The 22602-nt window shown below is 45.8% G+C and overlaps 1 protein-coding gene across 2 annotated transcripts in view; it reads left to right on the forward strand.

Annotated features, from left to right (window-relative positions):
• Positions 1–22602, forward strand: part of ATP6V1H (ATPase H+ transporting V1 subunit H) — a 172651-nt gene that overhangs the window by 90110 nt on the left and 59939 nt on the right. For both annotated transcript variants that reach the window (XM_078666460.1, XM_078666461.1), the window contains 2 exons: positions 6362–6415; positions 10591–10688. In XM_078666460.1, coding sequence (XP_078522586.1) covers positions 6362–6415; positions 10591–10688 — 152 coding nt within the window. The remainder of the gene's footprint in view (positions 1–6361; positions 6416–10590; positions 10689–22602) is intronic.

A 22602-nucleotide genomic window follows, 5' to 3' on the forward strand; every position in this document is an offset into this window, starting at 1 on the left:
CACGTGCAAAAGCACATGCTTTTCACTGCAACACAAGGCATAGTCTAGAATTGATTATTGGTTGGCAACTAGAGACGTGCTGTCCTGGCTGCCAACAGTTACTCATTTGCCGCACACTCTTTCAGACCACGCCCTGGTGCAATTGATCCTACAGCATCCCCATGCTCTCCCTACCACATTCTCATGCAGATTGCCTCAGGGAGCTCTCGGGGACATGTTTTTCAAAGAAGTACGGTCAGCCATTCAAGAATACTTTGAAAAAAACTTTCTCAAAACCGACATTTCCACACTTAAAGCCCTCTTCTACCGCTCTAACGACTCCAGCACTTAGGCCAGCATCCGTGACAGGATGTCGGCTTATCAAGAAGAGGCGATGAGGGAAACTCTCTTCCTGGGGAACAAGACCCAAGATCGTAGATATGGGGAGGGAGAACGTCCTGGCAAAACTCTGGCCATAGCTATCCGATGTGCAGCAGGGATTTTTGGACTCTTTCACAACAGAGGAAATGCAGCAAGCAATTGCCATTCTCCCCCAGATAGGGTTCCTGGTCTGGATGGACTAACAGCTGCCTTTTATAAAGAATACTCCCAAATGTTAATTCCCAAACTTCTAGACGTCTACAAAGAGGCTCCAAAGGTGGTCTCACTCCCCCCATCAATGCTGGAGGCTGTAATATTCATGCTTCTCCAACCTGACAAGCCAGCTAACCAGTCCAATTCATATCGCCCCTTGTCTCTTATCAATACAGACAAAAAAATATTTCCTACGGTACTGAGTGAGTCCGCTGACTCTGGTCACTGATGTGCTCTTTCCCCCGCAGCTCCGCGCCATCAACGTTGCTGCCGAGCCCCTGCCTCTTCCACGAGGGGTTCGAGGCTGCTGCCTGACTGTATTTTGTGCTCTCTTTCACCCGATTTGATTTTTGTCTGCTTTTATTTACTTTGTATTGTGTTGCTTAGTTTCAGCTTTCACCTCTTGGGCCCCTGCTTTTCCCACTTGTGCTCCCAGCAGCTGCTGCTCCTGCCGCCCCTCCCCCCTCCCATACTTGTTCCCAGCTCATCGTCCCTGCCCTATTTTATGGTGGTCGCTGCACGTTCGCGTGCCCATCCGCGACAGACCGCGGCCAGCGCCAGGAATCCTGAACCTCTGCACTGCCAACATTGCAGCCCAACAGCACTAGACAAACTCAACCCAGGCCGCAACAACAACTGCAAGCTAGCTTCGCAGGCTGACACCCACGGACCATTCAGCTGCCACCGCTGCCATCAAACCTACAGCACCGCCAGGAACACTGACCCAGCAACACCCAAACGCAAGAACACTACAGAACCGAAGACCCTGCAATGCATCTTCCTCAACGACGGATCCCTCCACAAAAAAAGCCACCGAAATCTGGGACCTCCTCGACCGCACCAACCTGGATGTAGCGATCCTCACCGAAACCTGGACCAACACCACCAGACATCGCCATCATGATCCCCCAAGGGTACCACCGGATCACGCACGCTACCTGAGAATTATCCAGGACACCGAGCTCAAAATCAACTGCCAGATCAACGCAGTCTCGTCCTCCTGCTTCCACACCCTCCGCCTCCTATGTAAGACCTTCAACTGGATCCCCCTGGAACACAGAAAGACCGTCGCGCACTCCCTGGTCACCAGCAGACTCGACTACGGCAACGCACTCTACGCCAGAATTAACAAAATCCTCACCCGCAAACGGCAGAACGTCCAGAAAGCTGCCGCAAGACTGGTCCTCAACCTGCTAAAACACTGTCACATCTCCCAGCAACTTCGCACACTCCACTGGCTCCCCATTGAGGCAAGCGTCACTTTCAAGATGCTCCCCACGCACACAAGGGCCGCCACGACACCGGACCAGCATACCTGAATAGCCAACTTAAATTCCACGCACCCCAAAGGACCCTACATTCTGCCCAGCTCTCCTACGCCGTAGTCCCACGCACCCGGAAAACCAGATTGGGTGGCCGTCCTTCCCCTTCCTCGCGGCCAAGGCCTGGAAAGCCCTTCCGCTCCACCTCAGACTGACATCCCTCCCCATCTTCGTAAGAGATATCAAGACATGGCTCTTCGACAGACCTCCTCCTTGATGGACCGGAACCTGCAACCCCCTACCCCCAGCACCTTGAGACCATCACGGGTGAGTAGTCACGCTCTAGCAAACGTTTGATTGATTGCTTGATTGACTGCAACTCCTGCTTTCAGTAATGATCAGACCCGTTCAGTTCGGTTTTATACCGGGCCGATCCACAGCTCGCAACCTTATAACCATATTCGCAGTCATGCACTACCTACATCCTCAAACCCCAGCAGTGGCCGCTCTGCTTGATGCCACAAAAGCTTTTAACACGCTGGAGTGGAACTCCCTGTTCCCGTTGTTGTGTAGACTAGGCCTCGGTTCCAACTTCATTGCGCAGATACGTATTCTTTATACTCTGCCTACCACCGAGTTCGACTCAACAGGCAAACATTAGACCCATTTCCTTTAAGTGGAAGAACGCGGCAAGGATGCTCGCTTTCCCTCCTACTCTTTGCCATCGCAATGGAACCCCTAGCTGCACAAATCTGTCAACACCAATCGAACCGAGGGCTGGGCTTTACAACCTGTGGCCTTTTTATATCCCTGTATGCTGAAGACATCACTCTTTGTTATTCACCCCGAGAGTAACCTTTCCACACTAATCCGCGAAGTCATTAGATTCAGGGGTTTATCCGGAGTTCAAATTAATTGGGCCAAGTCTACACTATTCCCTTTAACAGATGCCACTGCTCCAGTCCCGATGGACTATCCTCTCCAATGGGCCACCGGACCTATTAAATACTTAAGCATCCTGATTAGCAGAAATGTTGAACTATAGCAAGCCAGCTTCGGCAGAGCCATGGCCTGATTGAAGGACCGAGGTCCGCTGTGGTCTAAGCTCATGCTGTCCATGCGGCAAGGCTTGCCAGCGCAAAAATGGTTGTATTACCTACATTTATTTATCTATTCGTGGACCTCCCTATCCCAATCACGAAGCCCTTTTTTAAACTCCTCTGTCCCAACCTAATTACACTGGTATGGGCAAGCCAACAGCCCGTGTAACATATGAACTATTAACACTGCCACAATCAGAGGGAGGGATGGGGGCACCAGACCTACAGCCAAATGTGTTGTGTGCCCAGGCACATTTTTTATACTACTGGACCCACCCCACACCTTTTCAACCACACGTCGCATTTGAGACAGACAAGGTCTCCCCATGGCCGCTATCTACAGCATTGTTTCTTCCATATAAACCGCCTGCCTCAGAGATTGACACTCCACAGTATTTGCGTGGGCATGGAACAGGTTGACAAGATGTGCAGGAATTACACAGCTTTATTCCCCATCCTTTCCAGTGGCGAAACACCCCATGCTACCCCCTCTGCATGACAAAGGCCACCAGGCTGAACTTTCATTCCTTTGCAGACCTCTACCCTGATAGCCAGTTCCTTGCCCCTCCAACGACTGCTACTGCCACATGCACACCCTTAATGCCTTTCTGTATTATCAACTGCATGCAACATATCCAGCGCTCCACAACACTTTCCCATCTCCCCCAAGGACACTTCCAGCGCTAGATCATATATACACGACACCCTCGCCTCGTAAGCTGATAATATCCCTATACAATCATATGCAGCGAACCACACCGGCGGTGGCCACATCAGCCCAAGAGGACTGGGGAAGGGACCTCGACCTTCCCCTAAATGACACCCAGTAGGCAGTTTGCTGTGGCCAGCTTGAGATGCTGTCTCCCAACTACAAAGTATGACTTATTCATTTCAAATGTCTGCACTGCTTAGACTGAACTCCCATACAAATACACCCTACGGGGCTGTCCCCGGACTCTCACTTCACATGCTGCCTCTCACCTCGGGCGGATTTCATTCACCTTGTTTGGCACTGTCCCTTAATTGTCGCCTACTGGGTAGAAATGTTCTGCATTATAGCGAGAGTTGTGAATACGCTGGTGTCCCCGTCTCCACTGCTGGGGCGGCCAGGCTATGTAAATGATATGCCTCGTAATTCCCGTAAACTGATCCCTTTAATGCTCCTCCTTGCGAAACAAAGAATTGTGATGAACTGGGGAAGAGCACAGGGGCCATGAGCCCAAGACTGGATCACAGACCTTATATATTGTCATGAACAACTATCCAACTACTGGGACCTGATGCCCCGAGGACTTGTCCCCAGGACATCTCGGAACCCTTCACCACTTATCTTTGCCAAACTGATAACTCTCCCACGGTCCCAGACAGTAACAATGATAGCCCTCCCGCATACTCTGGGGTTTCACACCATACTAGACCCACCAGAACGAATTTAGCAGGGCACACCGGTCAGAATAGAGGCTCACCTGGGGGTTCTTCAGAACTGTAACCGCAAAGTTTTGTTTGTATTGTGCCACTGAACTGGTGGGGAGGCCCTTCCTGAGACTTGGCTGTTTTATATAATTGTGCTACGTATCCAGCTGTGTCCCAGATATATTTGCAATGCCTCTCATGTCATCCTTGAACTTTGTCTTTAAAATGCAAACAGTTTATAAATAAAAATAAAAAAGGGTAGCTCCAGAGGGCATCAGGAATCATTCACCCATGGTGTAGGCCTCTTCTTCTGGGGTGCCCAGGGGTGTTCCTGTAATGGATATCTGCCAGGCAGCAACATGAGATTTCATCCACACCCAAATGAGGCATTATTGCATTGACATTGAAGTCCACAATCTTACCCATTTTGCCACACTTGTGTTGCAGAACTTCCTGGTTTGACCATTTCCTCACTCCCAACTCCTTTGTGGGACTTCTTGGTTATTGATTCAAGTGATGAGGAATACTCAGTTAGAAGGAGCCATCAGAAGACAAATTACTTAACTTGTGAACTGGTCTTTCAAATGGAGATTTCTCACAGATCCTTCTCTCCTCTCCATTTTGAGTAGGGGCGGGTGGAAATTTCCACTCTGCTGGCAGAGTTCATGGAGCTTTGCCCATTCCGCGAATATTGCAGCATTCCGACAAAATCCCACCAAGTGCCGCATGGCGGAGTTTTTCTCACTCTTGACTCGCCAACGTTAAGTCGGCGAATGAGAATTTGCGTCCCCTAGCGCTGTTTTCGGGCACTAGAATGCCTCCCAGCAAGATTTTCTAAATGTGGGCACTCACAGCAGGTTGTGACTGTTCACGTTGAAAAGTGCAGCTCGAGTAGAAAAGGTACTTGAGCGGCAGAAAGGAGCAGTGCCCCCTGGCGCGCTGCATGGTGACGTTCGTTTTACAGCACGGAGCAAGCACACAGCGCTAAAAATAAGTGCGAGCAGCGCAACTTACTGAATTCCCCCGTTTGCAGTACTCCCCGGAATTTCGTGGAGTTTTTATGTACCTCCGCGGAGTGAAACTCTGCGTGCTTTTCCCACCCCTAATCCTGAGTAGCAATTATGCAACTTTTAATAAAGTCCTAAGTTAGTTTGGTACAACAAAATGTCTGTCAATTTCGACCAGTACATATCCACCTCTAAGGGCTGGGGAAAAGGATGGGGTACTGACATTAATGTGTTGGTGTGGTGCCTTATACAACTCCATGCTGTAAGATCTTGTTTGAATCCCAGAAAGGAGAGCTATTTCAACTTGTTGAATCCAGCCTAAAGGAGCAGGTAGATAGAGTATCCATGACAAAGATAGATGCCAAAGAAAAGTATGTTCTTGTGTTCTCTGGTGTGTATATAAGTGGAGGTCTTGTGTGATTTAAAATTCATTGTTTTACCTGCCTCTTTTGTGGGCTAGTAAAACGGGAAAAAAAGTTCTGGTTCAGCCCTGCAATATGTTGCCATTTTAATAGCTTCTTCTGCCAATCCTTCCACGCTAGTGCTGCACACTGGTCTCACTCCCCAACTTCGCAAAAGAAAATGCATTGAATAAATAAGGTATAAGTTATGCAATTAATGAAAATAGAGTGTAACAATTTAAAAATGTGTGTCAAAAACTGTCAGCTTGGTGTTTACCCCGATTAATAGTTTGTGAGACTAGCATTTTTTTTACTTTCAGAAATGTGTCCATTATTTTAACCCCAGGCATTTCTTCTGTTTTTTGTTGTTGTTTACTAACAACCTTCTTCTACATTTTCATTTGTTTAAAACAATCTAATGGCTTTTAATACTGCTTAAACATTTGCAGTTGCTAACCCCTATAAATTAAATGATGATTAGTAATACATTTATTACGTACATACCTCTGCATTATATTTTTAAGAATCTTCCAGTGTTCACTGATTTTTTTTCTCTATTCCATTGGCATACTTTTGATAAGTAAACTTTCTTTAATTTGCAACAGAAACAGCGAGTAGTTAGTAGTGGTTTGGAAGGAGGGTCCGTTTCGTCAAGTGAGGTGAGTAGTGCTTCACTTTCCATAGTTGTTTATTTTCAATTTTCTTTATGCATTAGTGCACAGATGTTTTCTCCTTTGTTTCATACCATGTGCAACCCTATATGAATTTAAAATTGCAAAAAAAGTCTAACTACCTCAAAATAAGATGTGTAGTTGAATAGCAATCACTAATGAGTAAAGTCAACATGCTTATAAGAGAAGCATATATTTGGGCATATTCCAAAGGTTGATGTAAGCAGAAAAACTGGTAAACAAACATTATATTGTATGCGCTCCTGACAGATCTTCAACAGCATTCTATGTCTCTGAACCATCCAGTACTATTTCACTGTAAGAAGCAATTGGATGCTCTGTGTTCCGTAGCCACTCTGCTGGTGTCTGAAGGCCTAAAGACTAGTATGTGGTCAGGTAAAATTAAGCAGACTTGACTGATGTTCTTTAACCATTTATGATGCACGTTGATTGATCTTTTGCAATTGCACCATGCAGGGAAGTCTCCATTGGAAAGGTTTGAGATTAAATGACCTAGAATAGTACCTTTTTCCAGGTTGAATTGCAGGTGGACAAGCTAAGTTTGACTAAATAATGAAACAGCCACGGCCTCTACACTCGTAATCCTTTTCAGTATCCCCAACAATTAACAGGTAAATAGCAACCCCATTTTACTACTCTTCAACACCCTCCCACGTTCCCCCAATACAGAGATCATCCAGAACACAGATCACAAACTTAGCACCTCTTGAGGAAGATGATCATATAAACCCAGCATCCAGAGCTGAGGCATGCCTGTCTTGTCTCATCTCCGCTTGCCAGATCATACCAGGGTCCTCTGCAGTTATCAAAGCCATATCAGAATGTGGTTGGTTTCAATCTTGGTCCAAAGGAATAGTGGTGCTGTAGCTAATACCCTTGGAATGCACTCATTCACTTTTTATGACTTCTGATTTCTCAACCGGTGGGTTCATTCCAGTGAAAATCCTTGCAGGTTATTTGGATCAACTACTTTGGAGCCCTTGATCGTCTCTTAATACTAGGACTCTTCTTTTGTTGTAGCAATACAGGTAAGCGGTCTTCCTTTAAAGGCAGTGGGAATAAAAACTAGACTTTAGAGTTCCAAATGAAATGAATTATGTTCAAGCTAAAGTTGCGCTGTGCTCATCACCTTATGTGCATGCTGAAATAGCCCCATTTACAAAATTATTGAAGAAGCTGGTGTTTTGGATACATTTGGAAGGTCTTCACTCATACATGAGCAGGGGAGGTCGTAACAAGTGACCTGTATGTCTGCTATTTGCATCAGAGGAGATTTGTAATGTTGTATGTGCGTTTTATCTGTATAGGAAGATCTTGAGTACACATCAATGGAACACTGTACAATAAGGACAGTACAATCTAAGGAGACCGTGAAGGTGGAAAGTGATTTTGAGGATGGCATTGCGGTGAACAACCATACAGGGGCACAAAATGTAGGGTATAAGAGTCCTGGGGTAGAGGTTGGTAGATGGTTGAGTTGGGGGTTAGACTTCTGTTCAGTCCAGTAACTAGCAGTGTATGTTGCTGGCAGATTTAGTTTGACGTTTGTAGTCTTTAGTTCCTGTCTCATTCGGTCAAGGGATTGTGCTTAGCGAATTTCAGGGATGAAATGTGATTTCCTTGGGCCATGGCAGTAGACGGTCTAGTGTCTTGTCCTCTCCTTGTATCTCCTGGACTCTCTGCTGGTATACCGGTCATGGATAACCTTCCGAAGTTTTTGTCTTGGATACCAGGTTAGATGTGGGTCCTCTGTTAACTTCCTAGTATATTCAGCCCAGAAAGTGAAAGTGTTGGACAGTGGGACCCAGTATTGTTCTCTGAAGTTTGAAGCTGTGCTGATCCCTTTGAGACTTTCACAGTGAGAAGGGTGTTGGGTGGGTGTCTGAGATGCTGGGCCAAAAGGCTTGGATTCCATGGAAGTGAAGCAGGACTAGCAACTGAATTATTTTTCTGAAGTAGTCTTTGAGGAATGGTATCACTTTGCAGATTATAGACAGTTGCTACCAGGAAGATGCTCTCATGTGCTTCCTGAAGCTAAGATTGGTATCCATTTGGAAGATCAGTGTTTTCTTACAATAAACACATTAAATGGTGAAGCAGCCCAGAATCATCTAAAGACTTACACCTGACCCTGCTGATGCTTTTTGGTGTACGGTTCTCAAACTATGCTTTGTGTTCAGCTTGACATAGGCCTTAAATCTTCAAGTGTGGATAGTAGCAAGGCAGGTCTGCAGCTGAGAGAAGTCGGGACTAGACCTTATCCTTCAGTAGAGCTAGGTATCACCCACATACTTTTTGATGCTGGAGTCTGTCTTGAATAGCCAGTCTCCCAGAGGCTCAAGATCACGGTCACATTCATAGAGCCTTGAGGACCCCAATATCTAAGCTCCTCCTTTTTAAATGAACCTGCATGTAACTGGAATGGACTCAGATCTTTGTTCATATAAGACTCCAACATAAATAGTATTACACCACCCTAGGTCATTTGGAGTGCTAAGGTGGTATGTAGATTATGGTGGATGGTCAACAAGGTGAAGGACTGCAGATAAGTGTACCTGTGTTAAAAGGGTGGTGTTGGGGTTGTTTGTCACTGAGAAGTTCCTTGTCAGCCATGTGCGGCTTGCTCTTTAAGTGATGCAGCGAGGACTGATGATGGAGTAATAGTTCTGTAGGAAGGCTCTGCATGTGATCTTGTTCTGTTGCAGTTCTGCAATGCCTTCCTTTATAATATTTCCTAAGAAAGATAGGTATGTGATAGGGTGATTTTTCAGGGTTGGAAATTTTCTTATTGAGGCGTGAAAGATTTTTTCTGGGCATAAGAGCAGAAGAGATGCTCTGACAATGTGCTGCCATGGTGTAAGTCCCTCTCAGATATTTTCCTTAAGACTGGTGATTTAATGATGTCCTCTTTGTAGAATGTGGTCTTTAGGGACTGGAGTAGGTAGACCAGAGCCTCTGAAAGAAGTGTTGAATGTGAACCATTTGGAAGCATTTTGTAGGGACTCATCGAGGGGATGTGGAATGAGTGTTCTGTCAGTGTGAAGATGGGATTTTTAATCTTGTCTGGAAAGAATATTGTGGCAGAGCATTTGCCTATAAGATGCGTCCGAGTAGAAGCTGTACTGGAATTCTCAGAGTGTTTGACGACATTCAAGAGTTTCCTGTAGGAATGTTTGTGAATAATCTGTTCTTGTTTTGCTTGTGTTTTGTTGGTGCGATAGAGAGGTGCAGGTAACATTGATGGTGATGTCAGATTGTTTTTTCCAAATAAGAAAACCACTATAAGTTATAGTGTAAATTACATTACATCACGCATGGGTGCTTCAAAATGTACCCCAATGTTTATAACCAGTGCTGATGTCCTATTTTCTTGTAAAAGGCGTAAAGCATTACTGGTAAAGTTAGAATTTTAATTGACAAAAATGTCAACAATCATTTTGTATTTTCCGATTACTGTTTACGTTTAGGGTGCTGATAGATGATGGTGAGGGGAGGGCATCCACTTAAGACAGATGCAAGCTTAATAATACAACTCTTTACTGTCAAGATATTTAGAGAAACCTGCTGGAAAACCCTCAAAACCCTTCTATCCTGCTAAAAATATGTGGCTTCCAAGAGCCAGCTGGAGGCTTAAAATAGGAAGCTATCACATTAAAATGGTTAATGTACAGCAGCAAATACATTTTTACCTTATTTAAGAAATCTGACAGTGAGTGTTATCAACTCAAGCAAACTGATAACCAAATACAAGGTGCTGTATTGAAAGGCATGCATCTCTACTTTTGATATCTTGCAGTCAAACATTCACGGAAAATAAAGATTTTTAACTTGATTGTTTAGATTAGTGAATCAAAGTTGTGCCAGGTTTGTGGGAGTAATGTAGACCTTGACAAAGTTAATGATTTTAAAAAACTTATTTAGAGAGACAAAGGTGTTTGAAAGCCAGACCGTAACAACTTAACCAATGAAAGTAATAACTATATTCTCTGAACGTTTTGTGTTTCATGGCATGGAAGCAGGTGGTTTCTAAGGCAATTATTTAAATATATTTATTGTAAATTACTTATTTTTAGGTTGATGAGTGTTTACCAAAATTCTTTTTCGCAATTTTAAATTACATATAGTTTTTGTAAATATTACAGACTTCCCAATATGTACAGTGCGTGGCCGGATGCCTTCAGTTGATGCTGAGGGTAAATGAATATCGTTTTGCATGGGTAGAAGCTGATGGAGTCAATTGGTGAGTCCCCTTTATTGTTTTATGTTTCTAGGAGTCTGCCTCTTAAATAAATGATCTGCTCCAACGGTTAATTCCAATTATACAAAGTCAGTCACTTGCGTAAATCATAAACATGTATTTCAATACAAGGGATCTCTGATGAGATATTTTTTTCTGGCTAGAGATGCCACTAACCGCATTCTCCATAGCTCTCTTGTTGAGGTTAATAGCGGTGCGAAGTTGAAGGTGGATTTAACTGTAGGCCATTACTACGTCAGCACTTCAGATTTCTCTGTTTTTAAGTAGGCGCCCTATATGCTTTTGTCTTATAGGCTTGTTTTGGAGAATCAAGGGAAACACAAGGTTGTCAAGACACCAAGGGTAATATTATGCTGTGAAGAACCAGGGTCCCCAAGCAGAGGTTCAGTTGTTATAAAATGCGCTGGGGGTATAGAAATAACCCAAGGAACGTTCAATCAACTTTTAAACTATCAATGTATTAGTACACAAAGTAAGACGTAAGGGTAGTACCCCTACATGTTTTAATTGTATAGTTAAGTAATATACGCAGGCAAAAAAAAGGAAAAAAGAGTGAAAAACCATATATAATTAGTCACAACTGTATTTGTGAGTACCTGTACTGGTATATGATTTAGAGGGTATTTTTCAAACTGTATGTTCGAGGCATATGAGCTGTAGATCATATACTTGTGCATAGATCGCCATCTGGTGTTGGGCTCGGATGTTTGCACTTTGTTTTTGTCTTCAAAGAAGCCTTTGTTGTCATGAGATAGGTGACTCCTCCTTATGGTGATAGTGCGCATGGGCATCGACTCCATCTCCAGATTGTTTTTTTTTCGCCATCGGGTTCGGATGTGATTTGCTGCTGTCCGGGTCGCTGTTGTTCTCGAACCCCCTTTGACGCGCAATCTTTCACCTCTCGACGGTCTTCTCTCGATTGCGTTCCCCTTTTGACACGTATCTTTGAAAAAATATAAAATCCTCGACCTCGTTGGGCCTATCCGCACCGACTACGCCAGCAGTCAATGGAAAGGACTCCTTTTAAAAAAAAAGGCCCCAGGTGTGGTGCTAAGTTCCCACACATGGACTTAAATGAGGTGTGTAATCTCCGCCTCTCCCCGGAGCATGAGGACAAGAACTGCAAGGCCTGCTCGTCTTTCAGGTTGAAGAAAACCATCCGTGACTGCCAGGCTCGACGTCACGTAAAGTCCTGGGGAAGCAGCTCGGTTCCGGACGTCTTCAGAGCAGATCCCAACGTCCGTTCAGAACAGAAAGCTGATGAAGGAGATGTCTCCGTCCCCGAAGCCGACGACTCCAACATCGAAGACGAGACAGTCACCCCGGCTCATTGGTCCGTGAGTACTGAGACCCCTCTCCCAACCAACCCCAAACAAATGGCACCGGTAACACCTTCGCCCTCGGGCTCAGGTCGAAACCGGCAACACATGTCGGACGCCCCGCCCTTGGGCTCGGTTATGAAACCGAAAGAAAAGCCTTCCGGCTCGGGATTGAGCCAACCCCATACAAAAGAACAACCTGCCCCAACTGATAGAGAGGTGGGCTCAGTTAGAGTCCCAAAATAAAGATAATCAGTAGTAAGCTCACTTAGACCAGCAGTAAATCATATTCTCAAAAACAAAGTATCAATCACTTTGTTTTTGAGAATATGATTTACTGCTGGTCTAAGTGAGCTTACTACTGATTATCTTTATTTTGGGACTCTAACTAAGCCCACCTCTATATCAGCTGGGGAAGGTTGTTCTTTTGTATTGAATTGTTCCCATCTCCCCTGTCACCCTGCCCCATATTTGTTTTTTCAGGGGGCCCCTTGTTTTACTGGTTCGAGCCAACCCCATGCCGGTGCAGAGAAGTCACTTCCGGCACCGAAACCCAGAAGTAAACATGTACCACATCCTTCTTTTGCGGCACCTAAGAAGAGTCGTCAAAACAAACAAATGACAAGCCTTCAGTGCCAAATCAAATTAAATCGAAAATTTCAGAGCCGAAAGAGGTCTCGGAGCTAGAAACTCTTACACCCAAAGCTAGAGTCCAAGAACCGGCACAAAGCTTCTGACGCAAAGCCTAAAGAACATTCTGACCCTAAGTCTTCGGTACCGAAAAAGGACATTGTACCCAAACAACAGTCTGTGCCAGATTTTTCGGATCCAAAGCAGAAGACTCTACACATTGACCCACAGACCGTTCATGTAACCACCAAACCTTCAAAAAAAAAAAAGGAAACTGGACCATTCAGAAGACTCTGAAATACCCATTAAACAGAAGGAAATAAGCACTAATTCTCCTCCTCCACCTGATCCAAATTTGTTAATTTCTCCAGCACTCCCCCCTCAACACATATTTTCACCTCAACCACAAGATGATGATATAGGTAGGGATGGGACCACAGATACAGATAGGGATGATGACGCACATACAATCCCACAAGATACAGATCCTTGGGATGATTATAATACCGTTCCAAATCCACACAATGAACTGGACCTCTATCCCACAAGGCCATCACCGCCAGATGATAACATTGGGTTTGTGCTACTAATTAATAGGGCTGCACAATACCATGGGGTGAAATTACACTCTGATCCCTTAGAAGAAGACTTCTTATTAGAGACATTTGCACCCTTACAAAAGTCTACACACACCCTGCCAATGCTAAAAGGCATGCTGAAACATGCACCATAAGTGTTTAAAGACCCAGTTAGAGCCAGGATCCTCAACACCAGGGTGGACAAAAAATATAAGGCAGCTCCCAACGACCCAATCTACACCAGAGATCAGGTCCCTTTAGATTCTCTTGTGGTGTCTAATGCATGAAAGAGAGTTAATTCACAGAGCACAGGCGACACCCCACTTCCTGATAAGGAATCGAAACTGATAGACTCATTGGGGAAAGGTATCACGTCACAAGCCGCAAATAATTGGCGGATTGCCAGTGCCCAAGCTTTGTTGGCCAGATATGACAGAGCTCACTATGATGAGCTTGAAAAGCTAATGCAACATCTTCCTGACCAATATAAGAACAAAGCAAACAACCTTATACAGGAGGGTAAGTTAATAACCAACACATCTATCAAATGTGCCCTTGATGCGGCTGATACCGCATCTCGTGCTATTAATACCAGCTTTTTACTACGCAGGCACGCCTGGTACCGAATCTCCGGATTCAAGCAGGAGGTGCAATCCACAATTCTTAATCAACCTTTTGACCAAGAGCTTGGACCCACAGTTGATACATCTTTAGAAAAGATGAAAAAAGGTACTGAGACTGCCAAGTCCATGGGGGCCTTGCAGTTACCTTCCTCTAGAGGTTCATTTTGTCGCTCCTTTTACAGGGCTGGCTCCAAAACTACTGGCTCAGAGCATCCCTCTTCATCATATAAAAGTCCCAATCAAACTACCTCCTCCAGAGGATATTTTCGAGGAGAATACAGGGGTAACAACGGTAAGGGAAGAGGTTGCGGTAACAACACCTGCAACTCCCCAACAACCAAGCAGTGTCTCTCACAGTTCCTACCTGTCAGGAATTCCATCACAACAGATAAGTGGGTAAGACAAATTATCCAGTATGGTAATTGCCTGGAACTCTCCTGTACTCCCCCAAATATCCCTTCCAGACAACGTCCAATGTCCTTGGAACATCTGACTCTTCTCAAACAAGAGGTTCTCTCTCTATTACAAAAGCATGCAATAGAACCAGTCCCCTTGCTTCATCAAGGCACAGGGATTTACCCCCTCTATTTTCTAATTCTAAAAAAGGACGGCTCTCTCAGGCCAATACTTGACCTCACACCGTTACAACTCTACATTCAGTCCGACCACTTCCACATGGTCACTCTCCAAAACTTGCTCCCACTGCTTCAACAAGGCAACTTTATCTCCACTCTAGATTTAAAGGAGGCCTACTTGCATATTCCCATTCACCCGGCTCACAGGAAATATCTCATGTTTGTGGTGGGCTGTCAACACTACCAATTCAAAGTCCTTCCATTTGGGGTGACTACAGCACCCAGAGTCTTCACCAAGTGCCTCGAAGTAGTAGTAGTGGCTCACTTACGAAGACAACATATTAATGTGTCCCCTTATCTGGATGACTGGCTCATAAAAGCCAAGTCACACAGTAGCTGTGTGCAACACACACACAAAACAATCCAGCGGCTTCACGACTTGGGATTCACTGTGAACCTCACCAAATCCCACCTCCAACCGTCCACACAACAAGATCTAGGAGCTACAATAAACACTTCAAAAGCTCTAGCACACCCTAACCCATTCAGGATAACCAGTATGCTAGCTCTAATATCAAAATTTCAGCCTCAACACTCATTACCAGTTCGGGTTTTCATGCAGCTAATCGGGATGCTGGCCTCTTGCATTCTCATCGTCCCTTATTCAAGACTCCAATTGCATCCCTTACAGGAGTGTTTGGCATGTCAGTGGAACCAGGCTCAAGTTCAGCTAACAGATCTGGTGTTGGTGGACAGCCGCACATATCGCTCTCTGCAGTGGTGCAACACACAAAACCTTACCAAAGGGCGGCCGTTCCTCGACCCGGTTCCACAGATAGTGCTAACAGGCGCATCGCTCACCGGCTGGGCAGCTCATCTTCAACACCATACCATTCAGGGCATGTGGACCCCTCAGCAAAAACAATTCCACATAAATCACCTGGAATTGTTAGCCAATTTCCTAGCGTTAAAATAATTTCAACTCCGTCTGGTAGGCAAAGTTGTCCTGGTCCGTACAGACAACATTACAGCAATGTACTACATACAGAAACAGGGGCACACACACTTTCTGCAGCTTTCACACTTGGCTCAAAGCATATGGAGATGGGCCATTCGCAAAACCTATATCTCCTTGTGGAACACCTTCCAGGAGAACACAATAAGATTGAAGATCTACTCAGTTGTCAAAGACCGCACATCCGCAAATGGGAACTTTATCCTCGAGTTCTTCTTCCATTCTTTCACATGTGGGGCCACCCGGAAATAGATCTGTTGGACTCACACCAAAACATAAAATGCCCAACCTTTGCGTCCAGGTATCCACACCCATTGTCCATAGGCAATGCGCTGTGGATGAACTGGTCACGCTAATTTGCTTACGCTTTTCCGCCTCTCCCACTCATTCCGTTAGTGGTTCGGAAACTCATAAGGAATTCCCTTACAATGATCCGGGTTGCTCCAACATGGGCCCGACAACCAGGGTTCACAACCCTCTTGGAACTATCAGTAGTTCCGCATCAAAAGTTACGCCTCTCACCAAAGCGTCTAACTCAGAACCATGGAGAGATAAGGCATCCAGATCCCAGTCAACTCAACCTTGCGAACAGTCACCTTAAGTCTTAGAGTTTGGCTACCTCATTCTCCCGACAGACTGCATGAACATCATTAAAGAAGCTAGACGTCCTACCACCAGACCATGCTATGCAGCAAAGTGGAAATGATTTGTGATTTACTGCACAAATAACTAAATCAATCCACAAGATGCTTCTATTCAGAACATTATCTGTTATTTCTTGCATCTACAACAATGTAATCTAGCATATACATCTATAAGACTACATCTCGCTGCAATTGCAGCTTATGTCCAAAACAGACAACACTTGTCTTTGTTTCGGGTACCCGCTATCAAAGCATTTATGGAGGGACTTAAAAGAATAATTCCACCCAGAGTTCCACCCTCTCCGGTGTGGAATCTAAATGTTGTCCTTACCAGACTCATGGGTCCCCCATTTGAACCTCTGCACAAATGCGAATTACAGTTCCTCACTTGGAAAGTAGCCTTCCTAGTTGCGATCACATCTCTTAGAAGAGTTAGTGAACTCCAGGCATTAACCATAGAGCAACCATCTTTGCAAATACATAATAACAAAGTGGTTCTTAGAACTAACCCAACATTTTTACCTAAAGTCGTTTCTGCCTTCCACCTTAACCAGTCTGTTGAACTCCCAGTTTTTTTCCCCTCTACCAGACTCAGTGGTAGAACGGGCACTTCACACGCTAGCCGTTAAAAGAGCAATACTCTACTATATTGAAAGAACAAAATCCTTTATAAAGACTAAACCACTCTTTGTGGCTTTCTCTCCACCTCATAAGGGCCATCCCATTTCAAAAGCGGGGATTGCAAGGTGGATTGTTAAATGCATCCAAATATGCAAGCTTAAAGCCAAACGCACATTAACCATTCCCCCTAGAGCTCATTCCACACGCAAACTAGGGGCTTCTATGGCATTCCCCTAGATGACCGCTGCAAAGCAGCAACTTGGTCTACACTGTACACTTTCACAAAACACTATTGTTTAGATGTGCAAGCAAAACAACAAGCTAATGTTGGCCAGGCTGTATTAAGAACACTTTTTCAGACAACTGCCACCGCTGAGGAGATAACTGCTGTATAGTCTATGCACAAGTATATGATCTACAGCTCATATGCCTCGACCGGAAAATGCTCCTTACCAGTATGCATCTGTTCTTGGCATGTAGAGCTGTAGATTCATATACGCCCACCCGCCTCCCCAGATGCCTCTATCTTTTGCAGTATTGTCTTACTTAGATACATCACACATGGACATCTCTTTATATTTCTTACTAACTCCATCATAACCCTAAATGGCGAAAACGATCTGGAGATGGAGTTGATGCCCATGCGCACTATCACTGTAAGGAGGAGTCACCTATCTCGTGACTACAAAGACTTATTCGAAGACCAAAACAAAGTGCAAACATCCGAGCCCAACACCAGATGGTGATCTTTGCACAAGTATATGAATCTACAGCTCTACATGCCAAGAACAGATGGATACTGGTAAGTAGCATTTTCCTTTTTTTACACACTGGTTTACATTTAGAAGGCACAAATGCAGAAAGATCCAAATGGTCATTACAAATTTTCTACTAGTCTGTGCTCCCACATGTGTGCTTATAAAAATGGCACCTCACTTGTTTGGGTAGGCCTAGTGCCTGAGACAGGAACCGGCCCAAAGCACAACATGGATGGATCACATTTTTCCAATGAAAACTGACACTTTCTTTGCTAAGTGGGTAGCTTTGGATTTTATGCTCTAGCTCAGCCTGCACCTAAGGAAACCTGGCATGGTTGCACATTTTTTAATCACTAGACACCTGGGGGAATCGAGGGTGGGGTGACTTGCAAGGCTCTAACCAGGTTTTTTTTTTAACCCAGAATACCTTGCAAACTTAAAACTACGACTAAAAACCGCAGATTTTCCTCACATTTCTGTTCTGGAACGTTCTGGAATCTGTGGGGAACCACAAACATCTTCTATGCAGCATTTCCCCAAGTCTCCCAATAAAAATGGTACCTCAACAGGATACGATCCAAAATGCAAGATGGGTGCATCACATTTTTCCACTCAAAACTGACACGTTATTTGCCAAGTTGGTAGCTTTGGATTTTGAGCCCTTGCTACGTCAGCAGCTAGGGAAACCTAGTAAACTTGTACATTTTCGACAACTAGACACCTGGGGAATCCAGGGTGGGGTGACCTGCATGGCTCACTAGGCAATTTTACCCAGAAGTCCTTACGAACATCAAACTTTGGTCAAAAAGAAATACACATTTTAAAAAAAAACATATTTTATTGGCTTTTACATGTTACATACAACACTTGACATTTCGGTTTAAATACAGAACACATGCCATATATTCTTCGCAGGGTACCTCACTGTCTCATACATCAGGTAGAATGCAGTTATCCTTTGACACAGTTAGAGATACCTCAACACATTGTGCCACGGGTGCTCCCAAACATCAACCTAAAGGAAGAGGGATATCTTTATGTCTTTCATATTTAGTCGTTCCCCATCATGCCTGTTGATAGCTATCTAGGGTCCATGGCACTCCCTTTGGCAAACACCCCCCCCCTGGGTCCCTGTGTCACTAGCACTTCAAGGCATTCCCTTCACGGGCTACTTTCAATATCAGACAGTTCTTGTGGGGGGTCGCACAGCTGGCCCCTATATTCATTCCATTTCCCCCATATTCTAGTCCATTTTTTGGGGCATCCTCGGTGAACATATACTGCCTTTTCTGCCAACATAGCTATGTCCATATCTTTTCCCCACTGAGTGCATGTGGGTGTCACACCCGATCCCCAATTCCTAGCAATGTTCCGTTTAGCAAGGGCTATACCCAAAGTCGCCCATGTCTGCAGTCCCCGATTCATGTCCGTGGGCGACCAAATATTTAATAAACAACATCTGGGTTCTCTTAACAATTCAACACCACTTGATTCCGATATTTCAGAGAGTATACGGCCCCAGTATGATTGGATCCTGGGACAGTCCCATAGGGTATGGAAGAATGTGCCCGGGAGGCCACATCCTCGCAGGCAGATAGGTTCCGGGATGCAGCCCAGCCGGTGTAGGAGTGTGCGGGAGTAGTATATTCTGTGTAATATTTTCAATTGCACTAATTTGAGTCGTGATGGGATGGAAGCCTCCCTGGCAGATGCCAGCGCGTACAGCCAATCCTCATCTATGTCCCCTAGTTCTATTTCCCATTTGCTCCGAAGGACAGCTGTGGGGTCAGGCATGTTATTGATAAGCTTGCGATACGTAAGGGAGATTGCTTTTTTCTCTAGACAGTCAGTAAGGAGTCTGTCCTCCAGGGGGGAGGATTCAATCAGTTGTGTGCCTGTCAGAATTGCCCCCTGTAGTGCATGCTTGATTTGCGCATAGCGATAGTGCTCGGTGTCTTGCCATCCCGTATTTTTCTTTAAGGGCTGGGAAAGTGATTACTTCACCCCTGTTCCATAAATCCCCGATTTTGGATATCCCAATTAAGTCCCACTGCCGGAACCCCTTTGTGTTTGTCAGTGTACCCAGACGCCGCATGTCCCAAAGTGGCGTGGCGAGCGTGAGCACTCCCTCACATCCCAGGGCTCTCTGTGCTACATGCCAGATCTTGATCGTGTGGGCTGTCGGGCCTGTAAAAGCGTGGCGTCGTTTGTTCGTGTATAGCGCCCGCATGAGTCGGTCAGGTGGCAGCACAGTTCGGTCAAGGCGGAAGGCTGGGTCAAGTTGTGGGGCGTGCAACCATTGATTAACCACTATTAATTGTGCCGCCCAGTAATACAATTTAACACTCGGCAGGGCGATCCCGCCGTCATACCAGGACCTTATTAATTTGGAGTGTGCTATACGGGCTGGCTTTCCATCCCACAGTAGTGCTGAGATTTCCGTGTCTATGGACTTAAAATAAGTGAGAGGGACCGGAAAGGGTGTGTTTTGCAATGCGTAAAGAAATCTAGGGAGGGATAGCATCTTAAATAATGCGGCCCTTCCCTGCAATGTAAGCGGTAACGAGCGCCAGTGTGTGACGTCAGATTTTAGCCTCAGTAGGGGTTCCAGCAAGTTTTCTGTCATGAATAATGATTCCAGTGGCGTGACATAGATTCCTAGGTATTTGAATCCCCCGGTGACCGTCTGTAGGGTGCAGTCAGGGGGCAGCGTTGGTGTGTTGCCTTTTTAAGACATAAAGAAGTGATTTGGTCCAATTAATTGTGTAACCTGATACCTCACCGTAGGCCCTAAGTAGGTCCATCAAAGTCGCCAGGGATTGGGTGGGGGACATCAAATAAATCAAGACATCGTCCGCATAGAGGGAGATGCGATCTTCCCATCCAGTCCCCCATGTGATTCCTCTAATTACGGAGTCTACTCGCACCTGCATCGCCAGGAGTTCTAGAATAAGCGCGAAGAGGAGCGGGGACAGAGGGCAACCCTGCCTCGTTCCTCGTTCCAGTGTGAATGTGTGGGAAGTGTGGCCATTGGCTACTACCTGCGCCGTCGGTTTGGTGTAGAGAAGTTTGACCCAATTGCAAAATTTAGGGCCGAAGCCCATTTTTCTGAGGACCGCAAATAGGAATGGCCATTCGACCAGGTCGAAAGCCATGGTGGCGTCAAGAGAGAGGATGGCCGCGTCTTCCCGTAGCATGGGAATACGGTGCAGGACCCCATTGACGCGCCGCAGATTAAGTGAGGTATTCCTACCAGGCATAAAGCCCGATTGGTCCGGGTGTATTAGGCTGTGAGGTGGGGCTGTAGTCGTAGCGCCAGAATTTTTGCCAGCACTTTAGCATCCACATTCATTAGGGAGATCGGCCTATAGGAAGATGGCTGGGCCGGCGGTTTGCCGGGTTTGTGTACTACGACTATTGTGGCCAGCCGTTGGTCGGCCGTGAGTTCACCTCTCGACAGGCAGTCTTTATACATCGGGAGCATGTAGGGGATGAACTGTCGTGAGAGTGTTTTGTAGAGTTCAACTGGTAGGTCATTGGGCCCCATCGCTTTCCCAGTGTGCAGTGCTGCTATTGCCTTCCCCAATTCTTCCCCTGTAAAGTCTTCCTCAAGTGTCTGTGCGTCCTCTTGCGGTAATGTGGGCAGGGGTATGTCCTGCAGGTACCGCGAGCAGTCTTCTTCCGTCTTCCCACCCCGTGCCGTGTATACGGTCTCATAATATGTGGCCAGTTCTTCTACAATTTCCGGGGGGCCAGTCGTGCATGTGCCATCTAAGCGTTCTAGTGTTGCAATCCATCTATTGGCTCTTTCCTTACGTTCAATCCATGCAAGCATCTTACCAGTCTTGTCACCCAGCTCATAGACCCTATGCAGTGTGTCAGTTAGTTTTGTTCTGGTCATGTCCTCTACGTATGCTTTGTATTCCCGTACTGCCAATGTTAATGTGTGCGCTGTGTCTTCCGAGTTAACTGAGGCATGGGCCAATTCTGCTGTTTGGACTGCCGTTTCCAGTGCTTCCACAGCCGCCCGTTGTTCTTTTTTGTGCCTGGTAATGGTAGAAATGGCCTGTCCTCTGAGCACTACCTTGAATGCTTCCCATAGAACTGAGGGCGAATCTACTGAGTCTGGGTTTTCCTCAAAGGAATGCGTGGTGGAAGTTTTTAGAGCTTTCAAAATAGCCCTGTTTTTAAGATAACCGGGGTAAATCGGAAATATTCTTCGTCGTCTAGTGGGGTGTGTCGTGTAGGTGAGGTGCAGCGGGGAGTGGTCTGAAATCCCTCTGGGGAGGAGCTCTAGGGCCGTGATCTTTTCCGGGGGGATCGCAAGGGTTAGTATGTAGTCTATTCTAGAGAGACTGTTGTGGGCCCCTGAATGGAAAGTGTAGTGACGGTCATGGGGATGTTTAAGTCTCCACATATCCATCAAGCCTATTGCTTCTAGGAAGTCGGTAAACAGTTGGTCAGATCTAGTGGATCCACAAGGAGGTTGTCGATCAATTGCTGCATTCGATACTGCATTGAAATCCCCTCCAATGATCAGTTCGCCTTCTGGGAGTTCAAGCAGGAGTTTACCCAGGTCTTGGAATGCCCCTTGGTGTAGCGTGGGGGGAATGTATACTGAAAGTATATTATAGGGTCGTCCCTCCCATTGACAATCGATCGCCGCGAACCGCCCTTGGTCATCTGCCCATGTGCGTTGAATAAGGAGTGGGGCGTTTTTTTGGGCCAGGATTCCCTCCCCACGGGAACCCGCCGAGAATTCGGCGTGTGCGACCATCTTGAAGCCCCAGCGATTAAGGGCCTTGGAGGTAGTCCCTACTAGATGTGTTTCCTGCAGCAGAGCTAATGTGGGCGCCTTCCTCTTGAGATATTGGAGGACCAGTCCTCTTTTAATTTTATGGCCTAGGCCATTGAAATTCCCCGATAGTACTGTGAGTGTGGGGGCAGCTAGTGGTTGTGATTGGGGGCTCAGTGTAGAGACCTCGTGATCAGCCATAATCATCGGTAAGCAGGTGTCGCAGTGTCACCTGATTCAGGATGTGGACCGAGGTGCGTGGTAGTGTAGAACATACTCCTGTGTGCCTAGCAGTGTGTCTGTGGGGCGGGTGACACGTGGAAGGAATCGAGACCGGA

The sequence above is a fragment of the Lissotriton helveticus genome, chromosome 11 (genome assembly GCF_964261635.1).
Source record: "Lissotriton helveticus chromosome 11, aLisHel1.1, whole genome shotgun sequence".
NCBI lineage: Eukaryota > Metazoa > Chordata > Amphibia > Caudata > Salamandridae > Lissotriton > Lissotriton helveticus.